Source organism: Phalacrocorax carbo, chromosome 8, assembly GCF_963921805.1.
Source record: "Phalacrocorax carbo chromosome 8, bPhaCar2.1, whole genome shotgun sequence".
NCBI classification, from domain to species: Eukaryota; Metazoa; Chordata; class Aves; order Suliformes; family Phalacrocoracidae; genus Phalacrocorax; species Phalacrocorax carbo.
The window spans coordinates 44863844-44885937 of NC_087520.1; the positions used below are offsets into that span (position 1 = coordinate 44863844).

A 22094-nucleotide genomic window follows, 5' to 3' on the forward strand; every position below is an offset into this window, starting at 1 on the left:
GCCAGTAATGAATTAGACTGAGCCTGCAAGTCTCAGCCCTTGCTGTCTTCTGAAATTGAAGCTCTGCCAAGAGTTTAACCAAGGGAACAGAACTAATAACGCCTAGTCTCCATCTTCACACTCAACATTTAAGACTTACTTTTCAGAAGCATTTCCTGGTTTTATCAGAAGTCCCCTTCCAAAGAATACCAATAAATACAATAAAAATCCATCAATTTTGCATTTGATTGCAATAACAACAATTTCCTCCTTTTACACGTACATATTAAAGAAACTGCACCTGCCTCTTCCAGCGCCAGGCGCTTCGGTGGTTCAGCCAAACCATAGTCTATGCAAGGTTTCCATAACATTCATGCTCTGCTTTTTTTCCTGCCACTCGACACCACCAAGCAACGACTCCCATCGCGGGGGTGTCAGGCAGCTGCCTCGTACCTGTCGGACGCCGACCGTCCCACCAGCAGCTCCACTAAAGGTGCCCAAGTCACTGATGCATCTCCCTCAGCATTCATGCAACGGGGGTGCATTCTTGCCCCAAACACCAAAAACTACCTCCCCCCTTAAAGATCTCGGATTTAAGCACCAAAATCACCAGGCTCACAATTATCTACACTATTATTTAAAAGAGCAAAAGATAAGGGAACAAGCACGTCCTAAACTACTATTCAAGAAGCACAACAGTGAGCCTGGTGTTACCAGCAGGCCTTTGGCCAGCAAGCTCCTTAGGGCAGGAACAGATTGCACACCTCTTGCTGCCAAACACATCATCTGCACTTAATCGTAGCGTGATGGGTATCTTCTGAAAACAAGCGATTTCAGCCATATTTTGTGTAATCCTGCCACTTCACTCCAAAGCCTGTCATCTCGCGTCCAGAGTGTCACTTCCTCAGGGTGGAGACCATAACGTCATCCCCTTCCAAGAACACGCTTTGGTGCTACACGAAACACTCAGAAATCAGTAAAACGATCACTCCAAACACTGCACCTCACTTCAGCGAGCGCTCCCGCCTGCAGAAGCCTCCTGCAACGTGAGGCACCAGAACCCGCCTGAGAGCGCTTTTACTTTCAGAAGAGGTCACACCCAGGGGCGGCGTTGCGCAACGATGGAAGCTCACGCACCAAGTAACCTACAGACCCCCCTCCCGACACCAGGCCTCCACGTGCCACCCGCACTGGTTGCCTCGGAGTCTGTCATTTCATGGGGGAAGGCTCCTCCCAGTTACTGGAAATGACCATCCTGTGCACCGTCTACTTTACAAGCTGGTTTTAATGAAGTTGTTCCTAAACACAACTGATTTTGAAGTGTAGAGTACATTACAAGCCTACAAAAATCTTAACTCAAAAGTATACATTTTTTTTAAAAAAGTAATTTTGTGGTCACAATGTAGCCGCTTTGGAGAATAAAACTTTGGAGAAGAAAAGAATAATGCAAAACCAAGTAGAGGCGGCGGGACACGACCCAACCAATTTTTTTTCCTTCTTTTTAGGTAATTATTGCCTTAGCTTTGTCTAGTTCTAAACAGGACACAAGAGGAAGGAGAACAAGTGTTATATTTGGTTGTGGATTGCTCTTACCAAGAGCATCCTTCCGCGTCATGGTGAACACACAGATCTGAATTACACCCAAAGAAGCAAGTCAAGCAAGACATTTTTCAAAGTTCCTGCTTAGCTCAGATCAGTTCATTACAGGTGCTGTGCACACGGGCCAGGTTAGCTCATTAGCAGTGGAAAGGTTAGTGAAAGCGAATTAACGTAAGCGCTCTGCTCTCTAACACCTGACACGCCAGAAAGGAGCTTCCCTACCTACACTTCTCCTAAAAGGTACGTTCAAATTGAGGGCATGTAGGTGGCATCTGCCAGAAGTGGCATGTGAATAACATTGGCAATTTAATAAATTCTGATAAAATACAAAGAACTGTAAAAGCAGCAATTCAAACACTCAAATCAAATGCTTATATTGGGATTAAATCCGAGAATCCAGTATCTTCATTGGGGTAGAGGGAAAGATTTTGAAAGATCTTTTCTGCAGGTGCCAGAGGTGTTTTGTGTCCAAAACCTCAAGTCCTAATGACCAAGAGATCTAGGCTCATGGCAAAGCTACCTCTGTTTAACCTCTGCTTACAGCAAAGATATGGCTTTAAATATTAAATTCAGATTATATACAAAATGGACGGACAGAAAAGTTTCCCAGAAAGCTGCTAATGGCCGTGGAAGCCCACCTCACGCTGACGCAGGTATGATGGCAGTGCCAGAGAAGAGCACTGGGTAAGAACCGCTCTGCACCCACCCGTCTCCCCTCCAGCCCGGCTGCAGCCTGTCCCAGGCTGAGCCATGCACCAGCACAAACGCAAACTGCTCCCTTTGAACCACTCCAGGCAAACCTGCACCTGAAGAGCCACCCAGCTGCTTCAAGGCATTTCCAAAACCTGCATTTTTCTAGGAGAAAGGGCTCCACCATTTCAGGGGTGGGGTGAGGTCGGTCAAACCCACAAGCCACACAGCTCCGCTTCTTTACTCTTACGTGAGACTTATGAATTCCACTTGCACGTGGCTGCCCTTCCCCCCCTCCAGGCCCTGCTTCCCGACACATCAGCTTCTCGCCCCGAAAGCCAACACTCCCCCACCTTACCCCCGAACCACACGGAAAGCTGCACTGCTCAGCTCAGCTGAAAACAATGCACACTGCGCTTCTGTGTTATCTTCCAACCCCTCTAATTTGGAGGGGGTAAGAATTGAAATGTGGGAAAGATCCTGGAAGCTCAGAAGAACACTTCTATGCAAAGAAGTATCTTCCCTGTGGAATACTAAGTTCTATTTCCCCCAAAGCAGTAAAGCATTGAAAACTGGATATGAACACATTTAAGAACATTAATAGAAAAATAACAAGCAGTTAAGTAAAGTCACGTTCCACCTAAACAACACTACCATTATTGCAGCATCTGACTTTCAGAGGACAATTCAAACCTGCGAGCGCATATTGTAATTGCTTTTCCACTACGGGCCTCGGCTTTACAATTGTACCCTTCTCGGGAGGTCAGAACAAGGCACGGCTGCAGCTCTGAAAAGCAATTCTGTTTAGCAGCCCTACCTTATTCATTCTTTTAATCTTACACCTACATATTCATTATGAACTCTGTAAAATACCAGTGCCAAAACCACCATCAAAAGCCTCCGCAATCTCTCTGCTTGCAGAAAGCCTTGACCCCTCTGCTTCCCTAATGAAGATGTCGGGAAACGCGAACGCACCAGCTGTCGGCTCCGGCGCTGGGACCGGCGCTGCAAACCCATCGAGCCACCCAACCCCAGAACGAGCCCAGGGTGATGCAGCCATCGCTTCTTGCTGTCAACAAGCAAAGAGAAGCTACCACGATGAAGCCGGCTTGTTTTGAGCAAACTGTTCAGAACGCTTTAGCAAGAAAATACCTGTCCGACTCATTGCTGTGCGAGTGCTGCCGTGTCGCAGCCGTTCAGGCTACCTGAAGCTGGCATCTCACGCAGTCAACTGAACTCGCTTCTCCACCCGTTAAGACAGGACCTCTGCTGTTGTTATTACAGAAAGCTGGGGGGGGGGGGGGAACCAAACCAACAGAACACAAAAAAACAACCGGGGCCGTTTCAGAGAACTGAGGGTAGCAATGTTTGTAGCAACTGCTGCATTTCGCAATAAAGGAGCCATCTACCGAAATGGAGAAATCTCAGACTTTCATAACACTTCCTGCAGTGGAACAGGCCCTCCGCTCCCTCCCCACAACACACCGCAGCGTCTCTGGTCCTCCAGCTGTGCCAGCGCAGCCTCTTCTGGGTCAACGGATCACGCCACAAGCAATCCACATAAACCTCAAAATATTCATGTTTTATTTAAGTGCACAATATCTTGGGGATGAGGTTAACAGGGCACCATCACTAGCAGGGGTACTGGCACGTGGGATGGGAACAAACCGTCTCCCAGGGACGGAAACACCCTGCATCAGGTTTGCAACCGAAGGGAACAGCACAGACGATGCCCTCCGAGTCCCCTCCCAGCACCGAAGCTTTATTACCATTAGCCAAGCTATGAAATGTGGAGCACCTCATCAGAACAGAGCCAGCACAGCAGGATCTGACTGCAAAGGCAAGCCTGGTCCTGATGTCCAGGCTCCTCAGTCTCAACGGGGAATCGAGGCAGCTTCCTTTATAGCAAGTTACATGCTGGTACGCACAAGTTACTTGAGGGGGGAGAAAAAAACCCAAACCAGGCAGTTTTGTGCCCCAGTGGGTCTTCGGTCACAGGTTTACAGCAAGGGTGACCTCATTCTCACAGTCACGAATGGACGAGTGACAGAAGCGAGCACTTCCACGATACACCTCCTCCTCAGACAGGACAGAAGGCGGCACATCGTCACTCTGCTCGTTTGGCACGCAAGTACCAAGGCACCCCAGGGTTTTACCCAGGCACAGCATGAGTTGTTAACACAGACACCAAAGACCCACTTGTAGAATTTCAGCTGCTTTGGATGAGAGGTTTTTGCTCTAGCTTGGGCCGGACCTTAATTCCGTTCCATCCTTGGGCTACTCGGAGGATGGCACAAACTGCACGGGGTGCACTGGCAGATCCCTGCCTGATAAGCCGCAGCGACTGCGCCAGCCGTGGCCTCCCCACCAGCACAAAGCCTATGAATTCACCTCTACAGTCTCAAAACATGCTAGATTTGGGTAGTTCTTTTTTGGCCAACACTGGAAGATTCGTTCTGATCTGCTCCCCTTGTTCCCTTCTCCCCACACCTCCGTGCGGCAGTGGCCCAGGGATGGAGCGATTAGGCCCAACGCAACAGGTATTTTAGGTAAAGCAATGGTCTGTCTTTGCAGAGCGGCATACAAAAAAACCCTTATTTTACTGGAAAAGGTCACTTAACTCTCATCTCCCCAGGCTCACAAAACCCACAAAGCAAAAATCACTTTTTTTTAATTTCAAAAGTCAGAAACATCTGATTCATAGTCATTATTTCTCTCTACACAGTGTGAATGTTTTGTCGCATCATACGTCCTCAACCTTCACCCATCAAGTTTTTCCATCCACAATCAACATGACACAGCTTTATATAAACAAAGTACAAGCCATCCAGAGAGAAAAGGGGTAAAGATGGAGAAAGGCCTGTGTGGCAAACTTTTCTGAAGGGCAGCTACCATAGCGATGCGGTGCGTAATTTAAGCTCTCAGTAATAATCCTAAGAGATATTAGTGGCCAAGAGGCAGGTGATCAGGCAAGAGGCCCCGGAGAGGTGCAGTCTGCCATAATGCTCTATGATCTGCTAGGACGCGAGTCATTTTGCCAGTGGGCAAGTATGCTATGCAAATGTGTGTGAATGTTTAGTGAGTTTTCATCAAAGTGAAAGGCACTGCAATTAATACTGGCCTGTTAAAAGTATGGTTTGAATTCAAAAAAGCAAAACCACCATTTACTTCAAAATTCGGAATGAAAAAGTCTTTGTAGCGAGCTATGAAACATCATAGGTAGCAAACAACCTGTTTTACAGTCGATGTTACGATTCAGCTCGGTTTTTCAGGGGCCTGCAGAGCACCTATTAAGGAAAGAGCTCCTGCACGCTACAGCAAAAGGTCTCACACTTCCTACACTTTAATTACTGAGCTGCAGCAGGGGAGAGTTTCTGATGCCTAGTCGGTTTTGTTTCACTGTGAAAGGCTTCTGCCGCGATTAATATTCACCAAGGGAAACTGAAACAATGTCTTGTCTCCATTGGAATACCTTGGAATGATTATGGACAAACTAAATTGGAATTACGGTGGACAAACTAAACACAGATATATTTTGTTTCTCAAAACCCAGGACAAAAGCGACCTACCAGCTCGCAAAGCCACCTGAGAGCGCAGACCTGTATTTCTACATTGGGTAACTCTCCTTCAGGAATGGCCGTTATCCTAACGACAATTTCAACACAAAGAACCCCGTCGCAGCGTAAACCAAGAGGTCGGCCAAGTACCCGAAGCCCCACGGCAGAGGCCACACCCTGCAGGTTATCCATCGAGAGCCCTCTCCGCAGTGTTTCTGGGCACGCTGAGGATGACCAGCTCTGCACGGCTGAGCTTCCCCTCCGTAACGCTGCCGTGACACACGCTGCAAAGCCGAGCTCACGGAGAGCAGCGAACAACGGCTTTTATTCAGCAACACACCAAACTGCCAGTACTGCAGGAAAAAACCCAGCAAGAACAAACTCCTTCCTACCAGCTACATCTATAGCATTTTGCTTTCCAGAGGACAGCACCAACCTCTCCTCCTCTCTCAAAATGCTTAGGCAAAAATCTCTTTTTCCCCTGCTAAATTCCACCCTAGGGTAGCCTGTCATTTCTGCTTCTGCTCATGCTACCAAAAACTTGAATCCTAACACCGAATCAAACTGTGGTCTCAGCATATTGGGAGGTTTCTCTGCCCAAAGTGAAACACAGGTGCCATCTGTTTCAATTATAACTCATCACAAGGAGACGTAACGTTGTGAAACTGGTGCTTTTCAATAGCTTAAAGACATTTTGAAAGCGAAGATATTTAATACTCAGCACCAACAAGCCAGGCAGCCTGCTGGAGAAACCGGTGCTGGAACCGCCCCCACGGGAAAGTTAGCTTTTGCTTTCACTGAAGTCAGGGGAAAACTTGCTACATTTGAAGCGATATGAAAGGGCATCTCGGACCAAAAGTCATTTCCTAAGATATTCTTGGTTAGTGCCTTTAAGTTATTCCATGGAAGTTTGCAATTTTTACTTTCAAAAATTTCAGAAAACAAAAGTTTAAAGAAAAAAAACAACCCCACAAACAGACTGACATGGATGCAAGCACTTGTTAGGTAATAAAACAGAAAATTTGGACAGAAGCAAGGTAAATATTTACCGATTCCATAGTTGAAAGCTGTTGTTAGCAGGACATATATTAAAATCCAACAGAGCTGTGTCCCAAAAACGCTGTGTAATCTGAAAAACATGGGAATTAGTTCGTTAGAAAATTAAAACATACAATTTTATTCACAACAAGCATGCTATATTTGAGTACACAAAGGCTACTAAATACAAATCCTTGCCTAATCCAGAAATAAGCTTTCCGATAACTAATCTGCACAAACAGAAGAATAAAAGAAATTGTGGGAAGCTTCACAGAGCATCAGCCGCGTTCCATAACTTTCCGATAACAGATTAAAAATATACACTTGTCTCAAGGTTTCTGTAACCATCTGTGTGGTTTTACAGTCATTTTATTTACGAAAAAAGGTATGTCACCCCCAGCTGTGAGCAACTCCTGACCCGACAGACTACGCAGGGAAAGAGCACCCTGCCCACAGCGTGCTGCCAGGTGCCCTGTGCCGGTAAGTCACTTTCTTGACCAATTTAAGCGGAATTACCCATGACACAAATGCCTTTTTTTTTTTTTTTAAGTATATCTTTGGATCCTTGGTCTATTACAAACCTCTAACATTTTCTTTATTTTTTTTAAACAGCTCTCGCTGCACCTTTCCAGGGTATTTTTCCAGCTACAAATTCGCAAAGTGAAGTCTCCGATGCTGGGCAGGAACCAGCAGGAGCTCTCAGCACCCAAGGCAAAGGGGAATTACATTCATTAACTGGGCGACTGAACCAGTATGCAAAAGGCTCAGCAGATGATTCCGAGCCCAAAACCCAGTACCTGAACTCCTCTCTGCTTCCCACGGCAGAGGAACACTCAGCGGCGCGGTGTGAGCCGTCTCAGGTGACTGTCACGTCAGCGCGGGCAGAAACCCGACTTGCCTGACAAGCGTCAGGGCTGCAGCTAAACCCAGCCTATCTCGTGAGTCACCCGGCTCTACCCGCACGCCCGACGAGCACCTTCGCTCAGAAACACACTTCTCTCCCAGCCAGAGCAAACCAGTCTGTTCCGGACGAGACCTCCACAAAAGCCGCTATCGTTTTTCAGGTGATCCGGCCCGCTCCCCAGCGCAGAGGGGACAAGTTTCGGACAGCACAGCTCGGTAGGAGCCCGTACAAGTCATATGAGCAAGGGCAAGCCTGAACAACAGATAAGCACATTTGAGGATTTGCAATGTGCAAGGCCAGAGAGCTTGGGCCACATGTAAAACATTGACTTATCCCAGATTTCTGTCCATGATGAACTAAAACACCTCCTGCTATCTGCTCGGCGTTAGCAGTTTCTTACTTCTACCCGTAAGGGACCTGTACACATGGGAAGAGTCAACGCGTGCTCCAAGCAAAAACGCAGTGCTTCTTCAAAACATGCGTTAGATGCGTAATGGCAATACCAGAGCCTGCCATGCTTCCGCAGAGAGAAGCGGCTCAATAAAGGAACTCTGTAAAAAGAAATAAGCTGATGACGTACTGCCGACTCCAACTCCTAAAGCTCGGCCGTGCCAGGCAAGCAGCGGTAAGCCAAAGCACAGGCACGGGGCCTTCCCCAGTCCGACAGAACTTATTCTGGTCTGCACGAGCAGGTTAAAGGGTTAACTGCCAACTCCACGTACTGCTCGCTGCCAAATCCCACGTCCCGTCTGAGCTCTAGACTCTGTAAACCACACCAAGGGACACGACGGCCAACCCCTCTTCCAGCTGACAATGGAAAATTTGGATTTCTTCCAAATTACCTCTTCTTCTAAAAGGAGAAGTTCTAAAAACCAATTTCGTACTCAAACACTCACATACATAACGTTACAAGTGGGGAACTACAAAGCACAAAATGTGTTACATTCAGCAAAACTAACCCTGCTTCGATTTGCTCACTGCACTGCCAGTTGCCCGTTATGAAGTGCTAAGGTCTCCCCAACTCGCACAGACCGCCGTAACTCCTAGGACCTTCACATACTGGTCCTCCTCCTTATTACACTCCGCTTCTTGTGTTCCTTCTCTAAAACCTCTCACACCAATGCCTTTACCGTGGAGCTCCTTCAGGGCAGCCAACCACTACTTCTTAAACCTTGTTTTAAACTATTATTACTCTCCCACAGTCCGCCTCCCCAACTCCAAGGCCCAGCTCCCCTGTGCCATGCTCCAGAGCACGATGCTGCTTTAAACAGCAATGGATTTAGTTTCCTATAATCTCTTCACAGCTTAGCAGTCAACAAGGACTGGACTACGTAGAGCTCGTGACACACAGTTCAATTTTCTACTTTATCGCTGGCCATCACCTCACAAACCGCTTCTCTGATGCAGCTGGATGTGGACACCAGCCTTCCACCGGGACGGTCCCTGAAGAGCCACCCAGGAGAGACCCCGAGGCTAACGGGGACAGACACACGGCAGAGGAGACCGGTAACCCTGGGAGAGCCTCGTCTGTTCGGAAAAACTTTCACTCCCTGATGAAGAACTGCAGATGTCCAGATGAGCGACAGCTGCACCCGGGGTAGAGCTGCTACCAACTAAGCTAAGTCAAGTCTTAGGAACCGCAGCAGGAAAGGAGCGGGCCAAAACAAAACCAAAAAACCCAGAGGAACACGTAAGGGCGCACGGTCCTGACTGAAAGAGAGGAAATCCTGCAGCAGGGAAACTTTTCCAGACAAGTAAAAGGGAAACAAATGAAAGTTTTCTGATATTTTTTGCTTCAAAAGAGCAAAGGAGGTAAAGACATGCAGCTAGCTCATGGTTGTTTCCAAGGCAAGTGAGTCCTGGGGCACTGAGGGATCCCCTGATGGGGAACTGCAGTCCTACAGGCCACGGTGACAATAGTTGCACAGCATCTTTTCCAGCATGATTCCCGTACTGCTTTTGTACTCTCCTCCTCCATAATAAGAGTCACACCTCTAATTAGGGCCATCCACTTAAACAGCAATAAGAGACAAACCAGGGGGAAAAAAGCTGAACTTCCAACTACGTTATCCGGAAAATCAGTAGTGCTACTTGCTGGCAGTAGCGACTACGATCAGTTGTGAACAAAATTATCATGGAAGTCTACAGAAATCCTGTCCCACGATGCACTGATACACAATTTTGAAGATCTATTTACATCTGCTGCCTGGCCTACGTACAGCAGTTATTCATTACTTGCTCACATATAAAATATAAAGTATTGTAACACTGAAATAGTCACCCCACACGAGCCAAGTAGCTTTCACAACGAACACTGCACCATTTTTTTTATGAAATGCTTATCAAATTACTGATGAAGTACAGCAAATACTTCGGCAGAAGATGCCCAATGTACAGATCATGGGCAAAACCCAACTGGTAACATGTATTTGGGTCACACACACAATATTGCTGTTGCGCAGAAGCCAACATTTCCATTTAAAACTAACTTTATTAATTATAATTTAGGTTTTGGAAGTAGACACATTTATCCATCCAATTTTCTTTGCTTAGTCAGATGAACATGTATCACTTCACAAACTAACACTGCTGTCCTCGTGTTCGCTTCTGTGAACCTACAACGCCGACCGCCGGAGACCGCTCCGATGCGCGCCACGCAATGCAAAATGGCAGACATTCATTTTCCCTTTGCGGTGCAATGGTAGTATAAATGCCAAACGATCAAGCATTCAAGGTGACGAGATTCTGGTTTAAAGCAGGCTCAGTCTTTCAAGACCTGAGATGCTTTACTTTATATTAACGTGAGGTAATTTGGAAACTCCGGGTAAGCAGACAGTTCCATTAGAGAAAGTAAGTGTTTCAACCCCTAAGTTCTTCCGCCAACTTCTGCTCCGTAACACGTAGTCCTCAGCAGTTCCCCACTGATTAGTTATCGATTCCTCCTGCTGCACTCCAGCTGATCAGTAAACCTCAGATTTAGAGCACAGGGTGCAACTTTTCCTACCACTCAATGAAAAAATTGGTAATTAAATAATTCTTTAATAAAAGGATATCTCGTAACTTTACAGAAATCAGTTTTTGAAGATGGAAAAATGCTTTACAATCACAAGATGTGACCTGAAAACACCCAGTACACTTGCATTAAGATTAACCATAGACCATTTACATTAAAGCAGCTCAGACAGGCAGTTGAGGAGCACTAACTGGTTCCAGCAGCGAGACAGGAGGTGGCTTCACAGGCTCACGTCAGCCATAGAAGAATAAAACCAGACCGGTTCTGTACAGACGCAGAGTCACTTAAAAGGGTCTCTATGAAAAATGGGTTCAAGACCCAACAATTGTACACATCTAGATATTTCTAAGTTTGATCAGCTGAACACAGGAAGGGTTCTACTTCAGGCTCCGTCTTACGGGCAGTAGGAAGGAATCCATGTGCTGAAGTCTCATTTCAGGCGATCAAGAGGCCTCCCCACAAGCAAGTAGGGTTTTTCTTACTAGTGCTTCTTTAAAGCAAAAACTTGTATTTTGACTTAAAGACAGACTTGTATCAATTCAGATTTTATGGTGATACAGAACTAAGAAGCATAACAGGATATCGGCATGAGATTTAGATCCTGGTTTAGACCAACTTCTGAATGGAATAAGTCTCTAGGGAGTAGGATAGCCTTTTTCCGCAGCACTCACCTGCTTCCCTTGAAATAATTTCAGGAAGAGACAGAATTTCAATGAGGCATCTCTCCGAGGGCTTCAGCAAAAATATACAGTGGGGAACACACAAGACGCCAGTGAGTTTATGCTTTCGGATAAGCTCCATTACCTCAGAAGCAGAACTCAGGGAGGTACAAGCACAACCAGTTTGGAGGGAGGGGAAATCTAGAAGTGTTCTCCAGCGCGCTCCATAGCACAGACATGCTCAGAACAACTCGGCGAGACTGCCTGCGCAGCACCCTGCACACGAACACCCATCTTTCGCCCTGCTGAAACGATGACAAAGACTTATTCTCAGAAATCGTAAAAATCACATTACGGTTCAAGAATCTGAGAGAATGGAGCGTGGAGGGGGAGAACCCATAAGCGGGCAGCACTACAAACCCCACGTACTTATTGCCACCTACATGTCTTCCAGGAATGTTTGTAGGTGCCCTCTGCAACCGCAGGGATCCTGTTCCTGCCTGGTTACAGCACCCAGGTCGGTTAAGAATCCAAACAACAAGTGCTGGAGTTCAGGGGAGAAATCAAAGTGTCACACACACAGAAACAGGAGCGGAGGCAGTAGCTGCTGCCCTTTCTGTAGGTTTTGCTCACACCCCCTTGAGAGCCAAGAACCGTCCTGCCCTGCCACAGCACTGGAAGCTTTCCTCTGGCCCCTCGAGGGGATGTACAGCTAATAAAAACCATCAGACTTGTGGTAATTTCACTGAAGAGCCTGGAAAAGCACAGCCAGACCACTCCACACAGCTCAGGACTATTCAGAAAGAGAAAGAAAAAGGAGAGGTGTTGCACTGGAGATCCAAAGCGGGGGGGGGAGAAAGAGCTGTGTTCCAAGAAATAGGCAGAAATTAGCAATAAATAACATGCCTTTAACTGAAATGCCCTGCATCCTATCCGTAGCTTACAGACCAACCATCTCTAAACACACGCATGCTGAGCAAACTGTCACGTTCCGTGGGACCAGGGTCACGCTCGCTCACGCGTGCACAGCTGCTCCGACACTTGAAGAAGAAATTTCCAGTAGCGGTGTGAGCTACAGAAAGTGCCTTTCACTGGAATCTACAAAGCAGCAAATATTTCCGCAGCAAACATGACAGCCAACTCTGCTCATGCAGTACCAACTACCGAGTGAAAAACCAGAGTGCAGAGAGAACTCCGTTAGTGCTTAAGGAAAAAAAAAAACCACCTTTCAGCATGTTTGATTGTGACAGAATTGTAGCATCAAGTAAAATTTAATTTGATAGCTTTCAGACACTAAGTAGGCAAGATATCCTTGGTCTCGAAGTTCCTTTATTTTGCCCTGCAGACAATATGCATGCTGAGATCTAAATTTTTTAAAGCTCCTGTCATCTTTGCCACTTGATAAAAATACAAAATAACCTGATACTGTCCTCAAAAACACAGATCAAATGTGTGGGCTGAAGAGCCTAAGGCTCCGTTTATCCCACCAAAACAAGCATGAAGGAAGGGAAAGATGTGGTTCCTGTGGAATCAAATTGTCCTTTAAGTGTTTTAATTGAAAGTCTGACACGGACAACACAGTCCACAGGGAACTAGGGTTGACAATAGTCTAAATCCAGGAACAACTGAGCTGTCTAGAGACCTCCAGTGAGTGAAAAGAACCCAGGATATGTGACGTCAAATACCTAGTTTCAATGTGGTTCAGGTATTCCTCAAGATTTGTGCTTTTTTCAATTCATTAAACGACACTAGTTACAGGACTTACACACGGATACAACAATCGGAATCAGCTTCCATCACCAGAGGAATCGCTGCACACCCACCACTGTTGTCTACTTTATAAATACTCCGAACACAACATTTGCAAGGAGAACGGAACCGATGCTTGTGTGTGGTACGTTTTTGTCTCCTTTTATAGACATGAGACTTGAGAAGTTCAAATAAAAATCCTGTAGTTCATTTCAGTAGGTCAAAAGATAGTATAAAAGTGTTTAACTACTTTTACATTTGAATCGCATTAAACAAAAACACTAATTATCAGCAGAAGCCTGATGTTTCGCTGAGTTTAACCCTTGCAAACACATAACAGGCAGCTGGGCAATAAACTGAAGTTACAGGACATTCCAACTTTATTCTTGGTTATCTGTCCCTCCCTGACTCTTAAAAGTTCTCTAACCCTCAAGAAAATCTTGAAAACGCTGACTCCTAAAATTACACACCATTTCTCCTGGAAAGATCCGTGAAAGAAGCCTGAAAGGTACTTGGCAGGGTAAAAAACTGGGGCTGTCAGAAGAGTCCCAGCTCCCACAACCCAAGTGCTTGAATCACTGAAGTAACTCGTTTTTTCTTGGCGTGATGTGGCAGGAGAGCAAAGCAAGCCTGAACAGTTTCCACTGAACCAGATTTTTCAATTCTGTGTGTACAATTAAGAGTTCTGGAAATACACGAGCATGTTCCCTTGTCTCTCCTCCTTCACCCTTACCACCCTTCTGCGGCTTCTCTGATGAGTGGAAAGTATTAAGTCAAAATACAGTTTCTGCAATTTCCTTAACCAACCTTGGACTGAAGCTCAAGGCTGCAGCTTGCCCTTCTGTACTAGCAAGCAGAAACAAGACTCAGTCTGCCGGTCGAGCGGACACACTGTTTTCCAGGCTATGATTTAGACTCAGTAAGTTAAAAGAATCTCCCCTAGTTTGAAAAAAAGTTAAATACCTTAAAGATTATGTATTTTTATTAGCAACAGGATAAAGAAGTCTTAGCTATACTAGCACCATTTGCCTTGTTAACAGCATTAACTTCCATCCAGTGGCCATCTCTGTCATGGATGGAAATGAGAAAATGGTTAGACACCCAAAAACAGTTATCCACTGTCACTTCAGCAGCCTAAGAAGCCTCAGGCATCCTTGCTTGTCAGCCCCGATGCTTCCAAATAATCCTCCAGACCCTTTCCAGTTCTCTCTTTTAGAGCTCCAATATGAAACGTTATTACCCAAGACTGCTGGGTCTTTCCAGCCTGGTTGAACCCCTTCCAAAAGGATGCATAATCAGACTCATTTCTTCATTAAATGATCTGCACATGCAAAGCACAGATCCACCGTCTTGCTTTGGGATAACGCGTTGTTATTACCGGTACAGAGCAAAAACAAAGCCACACATTAAGCACATGAGAACAGGTTTCTGAGAAAGCCATCAGCACAGAACAGCAGCATCGTATCTACTTTCAAATCACCTGAACTGGTTAGCTATCCAGCCGTAAAATTCAACATCAAACGTAGAGAACCCTCAAGCTGTTTCTTTTAGCGTATAGTATAGCTGTTCGGAAGGGACACAGGATGCACAAGGGTGTGGATATTCGAAGCAGAACTGTTTCATCATTAGTTTTAGTTCACACAAAAATGAGAAGAAATTGTACCCTCCGCATCCTAAACATCTGCTGAGCCCCATCTGAAAAGCAGTAAATTTCCAATCCAATTATTCCATAGTCAGATGATGCAAAGACAGTACAAAGAGCACTCTCTGTAAAGCTGAAGTACAGCAGCATTCAGGTGGGCATGTAAAATGAAGGGCATAATATAGTTGAAAATCAAACATTTTAGAAAGTGTTATCCAGGAAAAGACTTCCGGGTCAACATAGAAACCAACGCACAGTAAGTTCAAGTAAAAGGTACGAGGCAAAGACAAGAAATGCTGCTCTTGGGCATACAAACAAGATGTAATAAAGGAAAACTCGCACCACTGGAGGCAACAGCATGAGCAGTAGTGCATATTCAAAAGCTACAGAATTTAAGTTTTTAAACAAAAAACAGAAAACAGCCAGATTACTACTCAATTCCTGTCCACAGGCACCTATAAAAGAATCGCAACAGACTCATCTGGCAAGCGAATCAAGCTGCCCCTTTCTCTAGCTTTGATTTGTCATAGCCATCCTAGAAACTTACCACCTGCACCTAAAAATAACCCCCGGTGCCCCAGGGGAATTTCTACCGTGTGAGATCTAAAAGATGCATGATCAAGAATATGCCGATACGCCATCGAAAGGGACACTCAGAGGTGAATTTTGAAGATAAAGTACTGCCCATCTTTGAGAGCTCAAAAAACCCCACCGTGCTGAACAGAATGAAACCAAGCTAAAAAAATCTTGATGCTTCAATTTGTCCTAATTAGGCTCCAAGACGCTGGCCTCAACAACCCAATGAAGTAGTATGTTGTCTGGAATTAAACCAGTAATTTAAAGTTAGATCACAGCTGCTGACATATTTCAGGTACCTTCTCCTTTTCATTCCTCCTAAACCCAAGTCTGCAGTGGGACAAAGGCGCGCCTCCCATCATTACACAGAATACCTTCCCTGTAACTTTACAAAGAGCCCTTTACTCATCCATTCCACTCAAATTCCTTTTGTAAGTTCTCGTAAGGGAAGGACGAAGGGTTAACCATGCTACTAGGCTAGGAAGAGCACCACTTCAAAAATAGGAGCCCGCAAATTCCTATTCCACACTAAATTTTACCACATCGAGAAAACAGACCATTCTTCAGAAGAAAAAAGTGACGGACACTTGTCACCTTTACAGTTTCAGATATTTGCAACCATGCAATTCAGTGGCAAATTGGATACAGGTTACTATTAATAATGGAACTATTTCCTTTCCTTTCTGAAAGCTGATTTGTGGAAAGGATGCAGGCATCCCATTTTAAAACATGCTGATTAGCCAAGGAGGAGTCAAGGAAGTCACCGTTCAGCCTTCAAGATCATCATAGATGGCATCTCTCTCAAACAGGAAAAAAAACAGAGCAAACTTCACCAAGGAGTTCACGATCACCCGCTCCAAGCAGCGGATTACAGCCTCCTCAGCCAAGGAAATTCTGTGTATGCACATGAACATTACAACCGGAGAATTCAACTACTCAGATACGGGTTTCTTTTCTTAAGAATACACAGTCTCACTCAAAGGCTCACAACCAGACACGCACAGCCGGTGCAAGGACTAGAGGACACTGTCACCTGCCATCGCAGCAGACCTGGTTTGATGACCCAGGAGGTCCCCAGAAAACCATGTGGAAAATGCAGTTGTTAAAATGTGCTTGAGTCTTCGGTTTCCAGAGTTATGACAAAGTGCCTCACAACCACCTCAAATTACATAGCAAGGAGAAACCATAAAGGAAGCGCCTCCTCCATTTACACACGGCATCTCTCCCCTGTTGTCTAGGTCCTAGCAAGTTAAGGTCAGAATAAAGAGATTCTTTAAAAATAGTGTATAAATTGAAAGCACTTACAGCTTCCACTGATTTCCCCCCCCCCCCCGCCCCCCCATCTATTATAGGCCCTGAACAGGCTTAAGTAGCAGTTGCCATCCTTAAAGAAGTCTCTCCCCTCCCATTTTCCATTCTCCTGAAAAAGGACCACCCTGGCAGCACCAGGTGACGGTGATGAAGCAGCAGGCTGCCGCAGCCGCGCTCACCTACAGACAGCAGGTCTGGAAAATGGTGCGAGGAGGGCATAGGCCACCTCAGCTGCAAAGACTCACCGGGGAGCGTTGCTAAATAATAGAATAAGGAAGTCAAAGGTCTGCCCGTGTACGTTAGTGGTACCCCAGCTCCTCAGGAGGGGCCGGAGGGCTGCGGGTGAAGTAACCGCTCACAGCCGAGCATCGCTGAGCCGCGAGATCTGCCCCTGCCCGGCCGCTGGACCCCCTGCTTCTCCCTCAGGCCACTTCTGGAGCTTAACCTGCCAGCCCAGCAGAAAACCTCCTCATCTTCCTCACTGGTCTCCTGTCTCAGAAGAGGCTGCATTGGCTCCTGCGCCCCGGGAAGGTGGGGGGGCCTCACCCCCCCGCAGCAGTGAACCGGCTCCGGCCGTGCCACGAAACCACACCCCGAGAAAATCTACAAACACCTAGTGAAAGGGCATATCCCTTCCTTCAAACACATCGCCGTCCAAATAAACAGCACAGAGGGTGGCAAGGAAAACGCTCAGAGGACAAAAGGACAGAGAGTTAGGATTAAACCCAGTCCCTTGATCCCCGGCCAAATGGCCTACCCATAAGCCCACGCAACTTCCAGAGCCAATTTAAAATCCTGAGTGTGCTATACTTTAGGTTATAAAATCATATTTAGACACACACTGAAGCGTTCTTTTCTCTGCTGGTGGCTAAAAACAATTCCTTTGTCATCAAATCTTGCTTCAGCAAGCTGACGTGATGTTTTTAACTCAGGAAATAAGATAATTATGGTTCAAGGTAAACAACTACAACTGTGCATCATAAACAGTTTCTAATTTTAAGCAGCCTAAGTCCCTCTAATGCCATCCATATTTTGAGGAAAGTTTCCTTACAAGTGGTTTAGGTTAAGTAGCTTGTGACTGAGCTCTACTGCTGATGAGCATCGACAGCAGATCTCGGGAAAACAGGGGCAGGTGCAGCAGATACAAGTCTAGCAGATGCAGCAGGTGAGCTCCGGTATCAAAATGAGTCAAGGTAAGCCACACATGAAAGGAGGAAAATATACCCTGAATCCCAAATAGCTCCAGAGGTAGAAACTGCATCTCTCAGGAACACACAGAAAACAGAAGCACTGAGACCAAAGCTACACATACTTATGCAATGTCTGCTGCAAGTCATTTTACATCCCAGACCTCAAACGCCCCACTGCAGCTTCCCCAGTGGCACAAACAGAAGAATTCAAGTTATAACTTGCTGCAAGAATATCAGCTACCAAGTTGTTCAACACAAGGCAGCAAACTCACCTACAGCTAGCTATCCACGCTGTGTCTAAACTAGCCCTTGTGCTACTGCTACCATAAAGCATTCTCCGAAGTTACCTAGAAACAAAGCCTTACGATAAACAGAAGCATCACCGCCAAGGCTTGGTAAGCCAGAAACGCTGAAGCACAACATCTGAATTTGCCTGGAACTACAATGAGGTATTGAGGGCAGCAAGCTGTCTGCCTCCAAGATGAATCATTACACACAGAGGTAGCAATAACTCCAAGTACTGCTTATAGGTGTTAGCCTGGTAGGCTTTCATTCTTCCTCATCCAAAGAAAACGTACTGAATTACAACCAAATGAACGCAGCAGAAAGAGACTGTAGTAGAGCAAGCGAGATCCGATAGAGCCAACGCATTCTTAAACAGATGTGCTTAGGAGAGACAGGAGTGGTCAAAACTATTCCAACAGCTGGTTGCGAGAACGCTGCCGTTTCTGCAGAACACTAGACACTGGAGAGGAATCACGTGGTGAAGCCTGTGCAGCTTGGGACAGCTTGCTCCTCCAAAACTTTTCATCATTAAACATTTTCAAACAACCCCACCCCGTTTCTGCTATTGTTGTCAGAGAGGGAATTCCAACCAGAACAACTATTTCCACCACATTTTTCCGTTGGAAGAAGAAAAAATGGGAATTCTGCACAGCAGAAATACAGTTTATGCAGTAGCTCATCTAGTAACACAAGACTCCTTCCTAAAGAAAAAAGGATTAACATGCCTTGAGCCTGTTGTGCAGCAGCACGAATGTATTTTTAGATACAAACACTTGAAGGCAGCAATATGGTGGCAGTCTCCCAGGTTGAAGTTAGCCGTGGGAGGTTAATCTCTCTACACCCTGGAGAGGGCAGTTCATTAAGAGGCTGTTCAGAGCAGAAGGAAACAATTCACCCACTCCCTGAAGAAATCCCTCTTCCCACGGCTGCACACAAGGCAGCTCCTCTGAACTCTCCACCGCCCCACATCTCATCCCGATCTGCACCATTTTCTTGGTAACGGCATCCAGGCTGTCTTAGAAAGCACACTTCCCTTCCCGATCTCTCGCACGATTAATGGAGACTCAACCCCATCTTCAAGGCACGACACAGGATGCAAAGCGGCTCAGTGTCAACCCGAGTGTCCAAGAAAAGGAGGCAGCAGGATGACAGTTTGGCTTTATCATGTTTTATCTGCAATTAACGCTTCTGCATGGCTTCTCATACGGTAACGTGTTGGCGGTCAGACCAAACGCAAGTGCAAAGACGCGAGCCTTAAAATATTCTCAAAATGAAGCTTCGGAAAGGGTTAAATACTCTATCTGCCACCAAAGCCACTCTGCTCTTCTCATCCTAACGAATGAATGTTTAACCCAATTGTCAGGTAAAGGGGTCTATTCAAGGAGGCCACAACAGGTAACTTAATCACCGCATGCGTTAGTTTATACCTACAGCTGGGCTCACATTGCAATTCATCCAGCAACCCTTCAGGACCTCACCTTGGGAAAAACACACCTCAAAGGTTTGCTGAGATGGCTGCCTGAGACCTGGGAAGAAGTCAAAAAACAGCCTCCAAGTCAGCCATCATACGCACCCATTTATATCCAGGCTACAGGGTCATGCGGTGGGGGTTGTCTTAAACAAGTTAAGCAGACTGCCCAGCTCTCCTCCATCCACGTAACGGCATCTCCTGACTGGAGCCACGGGCTAAACGGCCACCATACACCTCTGCCTTCATTCCCAATGCAGCCGTTCCTATGATATCTGGAAATATCAACTCAACACCGGCTCCAAAAATTGCTTCCTAATATTTTCCTGTGCTATTACATATTTTAATACTTAAACCCTCAAATAAAACACTTCCAAATTATAAAGCATTTGGTGTGGAACACTGGATTTTTGAGTAGCTGAAGTTAACCAAAAAGGGAATACAATTCAGATAAAACTATGACTTACAGAGAGGAAGTGTTCATTATTTCATCAATTGCCAGCAAGTCCGACTCTCCCACCTGACAGCTTGGAGATGCCAGCAGCATCAGAACACAGAATGCATTACCTTTCCCCCTTCAAAGAGGTACATCTGAGTATCCCAAACGTGTCACTAAAGAACACAAATTAATGGTCAATTCTGAGCATTTATATGATAACAGGTTAAAAAAAAGAGGAAAAATGCAAAAAGCCTACGTGAAACCCCAAAGTCCTGAGTACAGCCAAGCCATTTTTCAGACTTTTATTAACATTAGCTTGGCCTTTGACTATGAATCACATCTGCCTCTTGTAAACAGCAAAAGAGCACCAACATCAGAGTGAAAGAGACAGAAATACCCAGAGGGGAACAGAGGTGAGTAACATCTCTCAACACAGCTGCACCATACCCACAGCACACACACACCGTACACCTCAAAAACCAGTTCATTTACAAAAGCTGTGAGCTGATACGGAAGGCGAGCAAAAACTGTACCAAAATATGGCGTGTAGTCATAAGAAAAACAAAGCTTGATTCAGCCCTGCCTCCCCTCCTTAGCCCTACCTCCTCCAAGCGCTTTAAATAGGATGTTATCACTACTTGTTTATAAGCCATTACAGAAAAAAATGCTCGGTTTCTTAATACTGCATTACAGAACAAAATGTTACTCAATTCTTTCTGTAAAGTACCAAGAAATAACTGTGAGACCATATGCATCTGAAAGCATCCACGTGCTGGAGTAATCCGGCCTTACGTAACCAACAATTGGCGTCTAACCGCAAAGAGCAGGAAAGAAAGGGCCAACATACACATTTTCTTTAAGACCTGAAACCAAACTAAAAATTCATTCTGAGGAGTCCGATTTGGGAGGCCGGTGAAATTCATGTCTCGAAGTTACAATGTCAGGTTTCTGCCACAGAAGTACACAGACAAAAGAGAATCCCCCCGCGGTTGATTTTCTCTCCTTAAGCTCAACCCATTAAGCAAAAATGAATCATTTGCTAATTGACGAGTTCAGTCTGAAGCGATGCCACCGATTCTTATCTCGGTAGCTGGAAGGCAAGTCCTTCCTAGGTTGCAACAAGTCATGGACAAAGGCAGAGATCAGCATCCTTCTAGGTTCTCCGTCAGGCATCCGAGCACAGATACTCCTGGAGATCGTGTTGTACTTCACCCTCGAAGACATGGTAAAGACAAGAAAGCACCCGCTCCAACATGCTTACGGGGCCCACTACAGCCCCCAGCCCCATTCGGAGGGCAAAGCCCACCCTGTTGCTATGGGGTGTATTGCAGCGCACGGGCAGCGCCTAAGGCCCCAAAACACCACTGCTGTGGGGTGGCCCCACTATCTTCAGCTGTAAAATCAGCTTCCTACCGCCAGCTGCAGCGGACGTTTAACGCACTCACATCTGCCTTTTCTGGGGGGTTCCTGAGTGGAAGTAAATCAAAGGGAAACGTGGGCACAGTGCAGGAGAGCAGCAGCTGTGGCATGAGGCAGACACGGGCAAGGCGGCCAAAAACGAGAGGTGCAAAACAGACCCAAAATCCACAGACAGGCAACAAATGTGACTAAAATCCACCTTCCCTCCTTTTCTACCCACTCTAAGCCACAAGGAAACTCTTCTTTCTTATAATCGTGAAGTGCTTTGGTATCACTGTCGGACAAAGCTCACGTTCCTGGACACGAGGCCTGGGGTGGAAGAGGGTGCTGCAACCACCACGGCAAAGACACAGCCATGCTGTTGTGAAAAACAAGTCAGCTGCTTCTGCACAGGTAAGGATAACAAACGTTTTATTGCTGTGCTTCAAATGTTTAAGATCTTAAGATGAACCACAGGAAAGAGCGTTACCAGTTAGGCCATTACAGTAAATGAAAATCGAAAATTAAGTCTAACTGACATTAAATTTAAGTAAATATCTATCAATTCCACAATCATCATAACACATAGACTGTTCT

At 45.9% G+C, this 22094-nt stretch overlaps 1 protein-coding gene across 4 annotated transcripts in view; it reads right to left on the minus strand.

Annotated features, from left to right (window-relative positions):
- The window catches only part of ANKRD11 (ankyrin repeat domain containing 11), a 158530-nt gene that overhangs the window by 124933 nt on the left and 11503 nt on the right, over nucleotides 1-22094 (minus strand). For 3 of the 4 annotated variants that reach the window (XM_064459792.1, XM_064459787.1, XM_064459788.1), the window contains exon 2: nucleotides 6875-6954. The exons of the other annotated variant lie outside the window; for it this stretch is intronic. In XM_064459792.1, the coding sequence (XP_064315862.1) occupies nucleotides 6875-6883 (9 nt within the window). In that variant the 5' untranslated portion in view covers nucleotides 6884-6954. The remainder of the gene's footprint in view (nucleotides 1-6874; nucleotides 6955-22094) is intronic. 4 annotated transcript variants of the gene reach the window in all.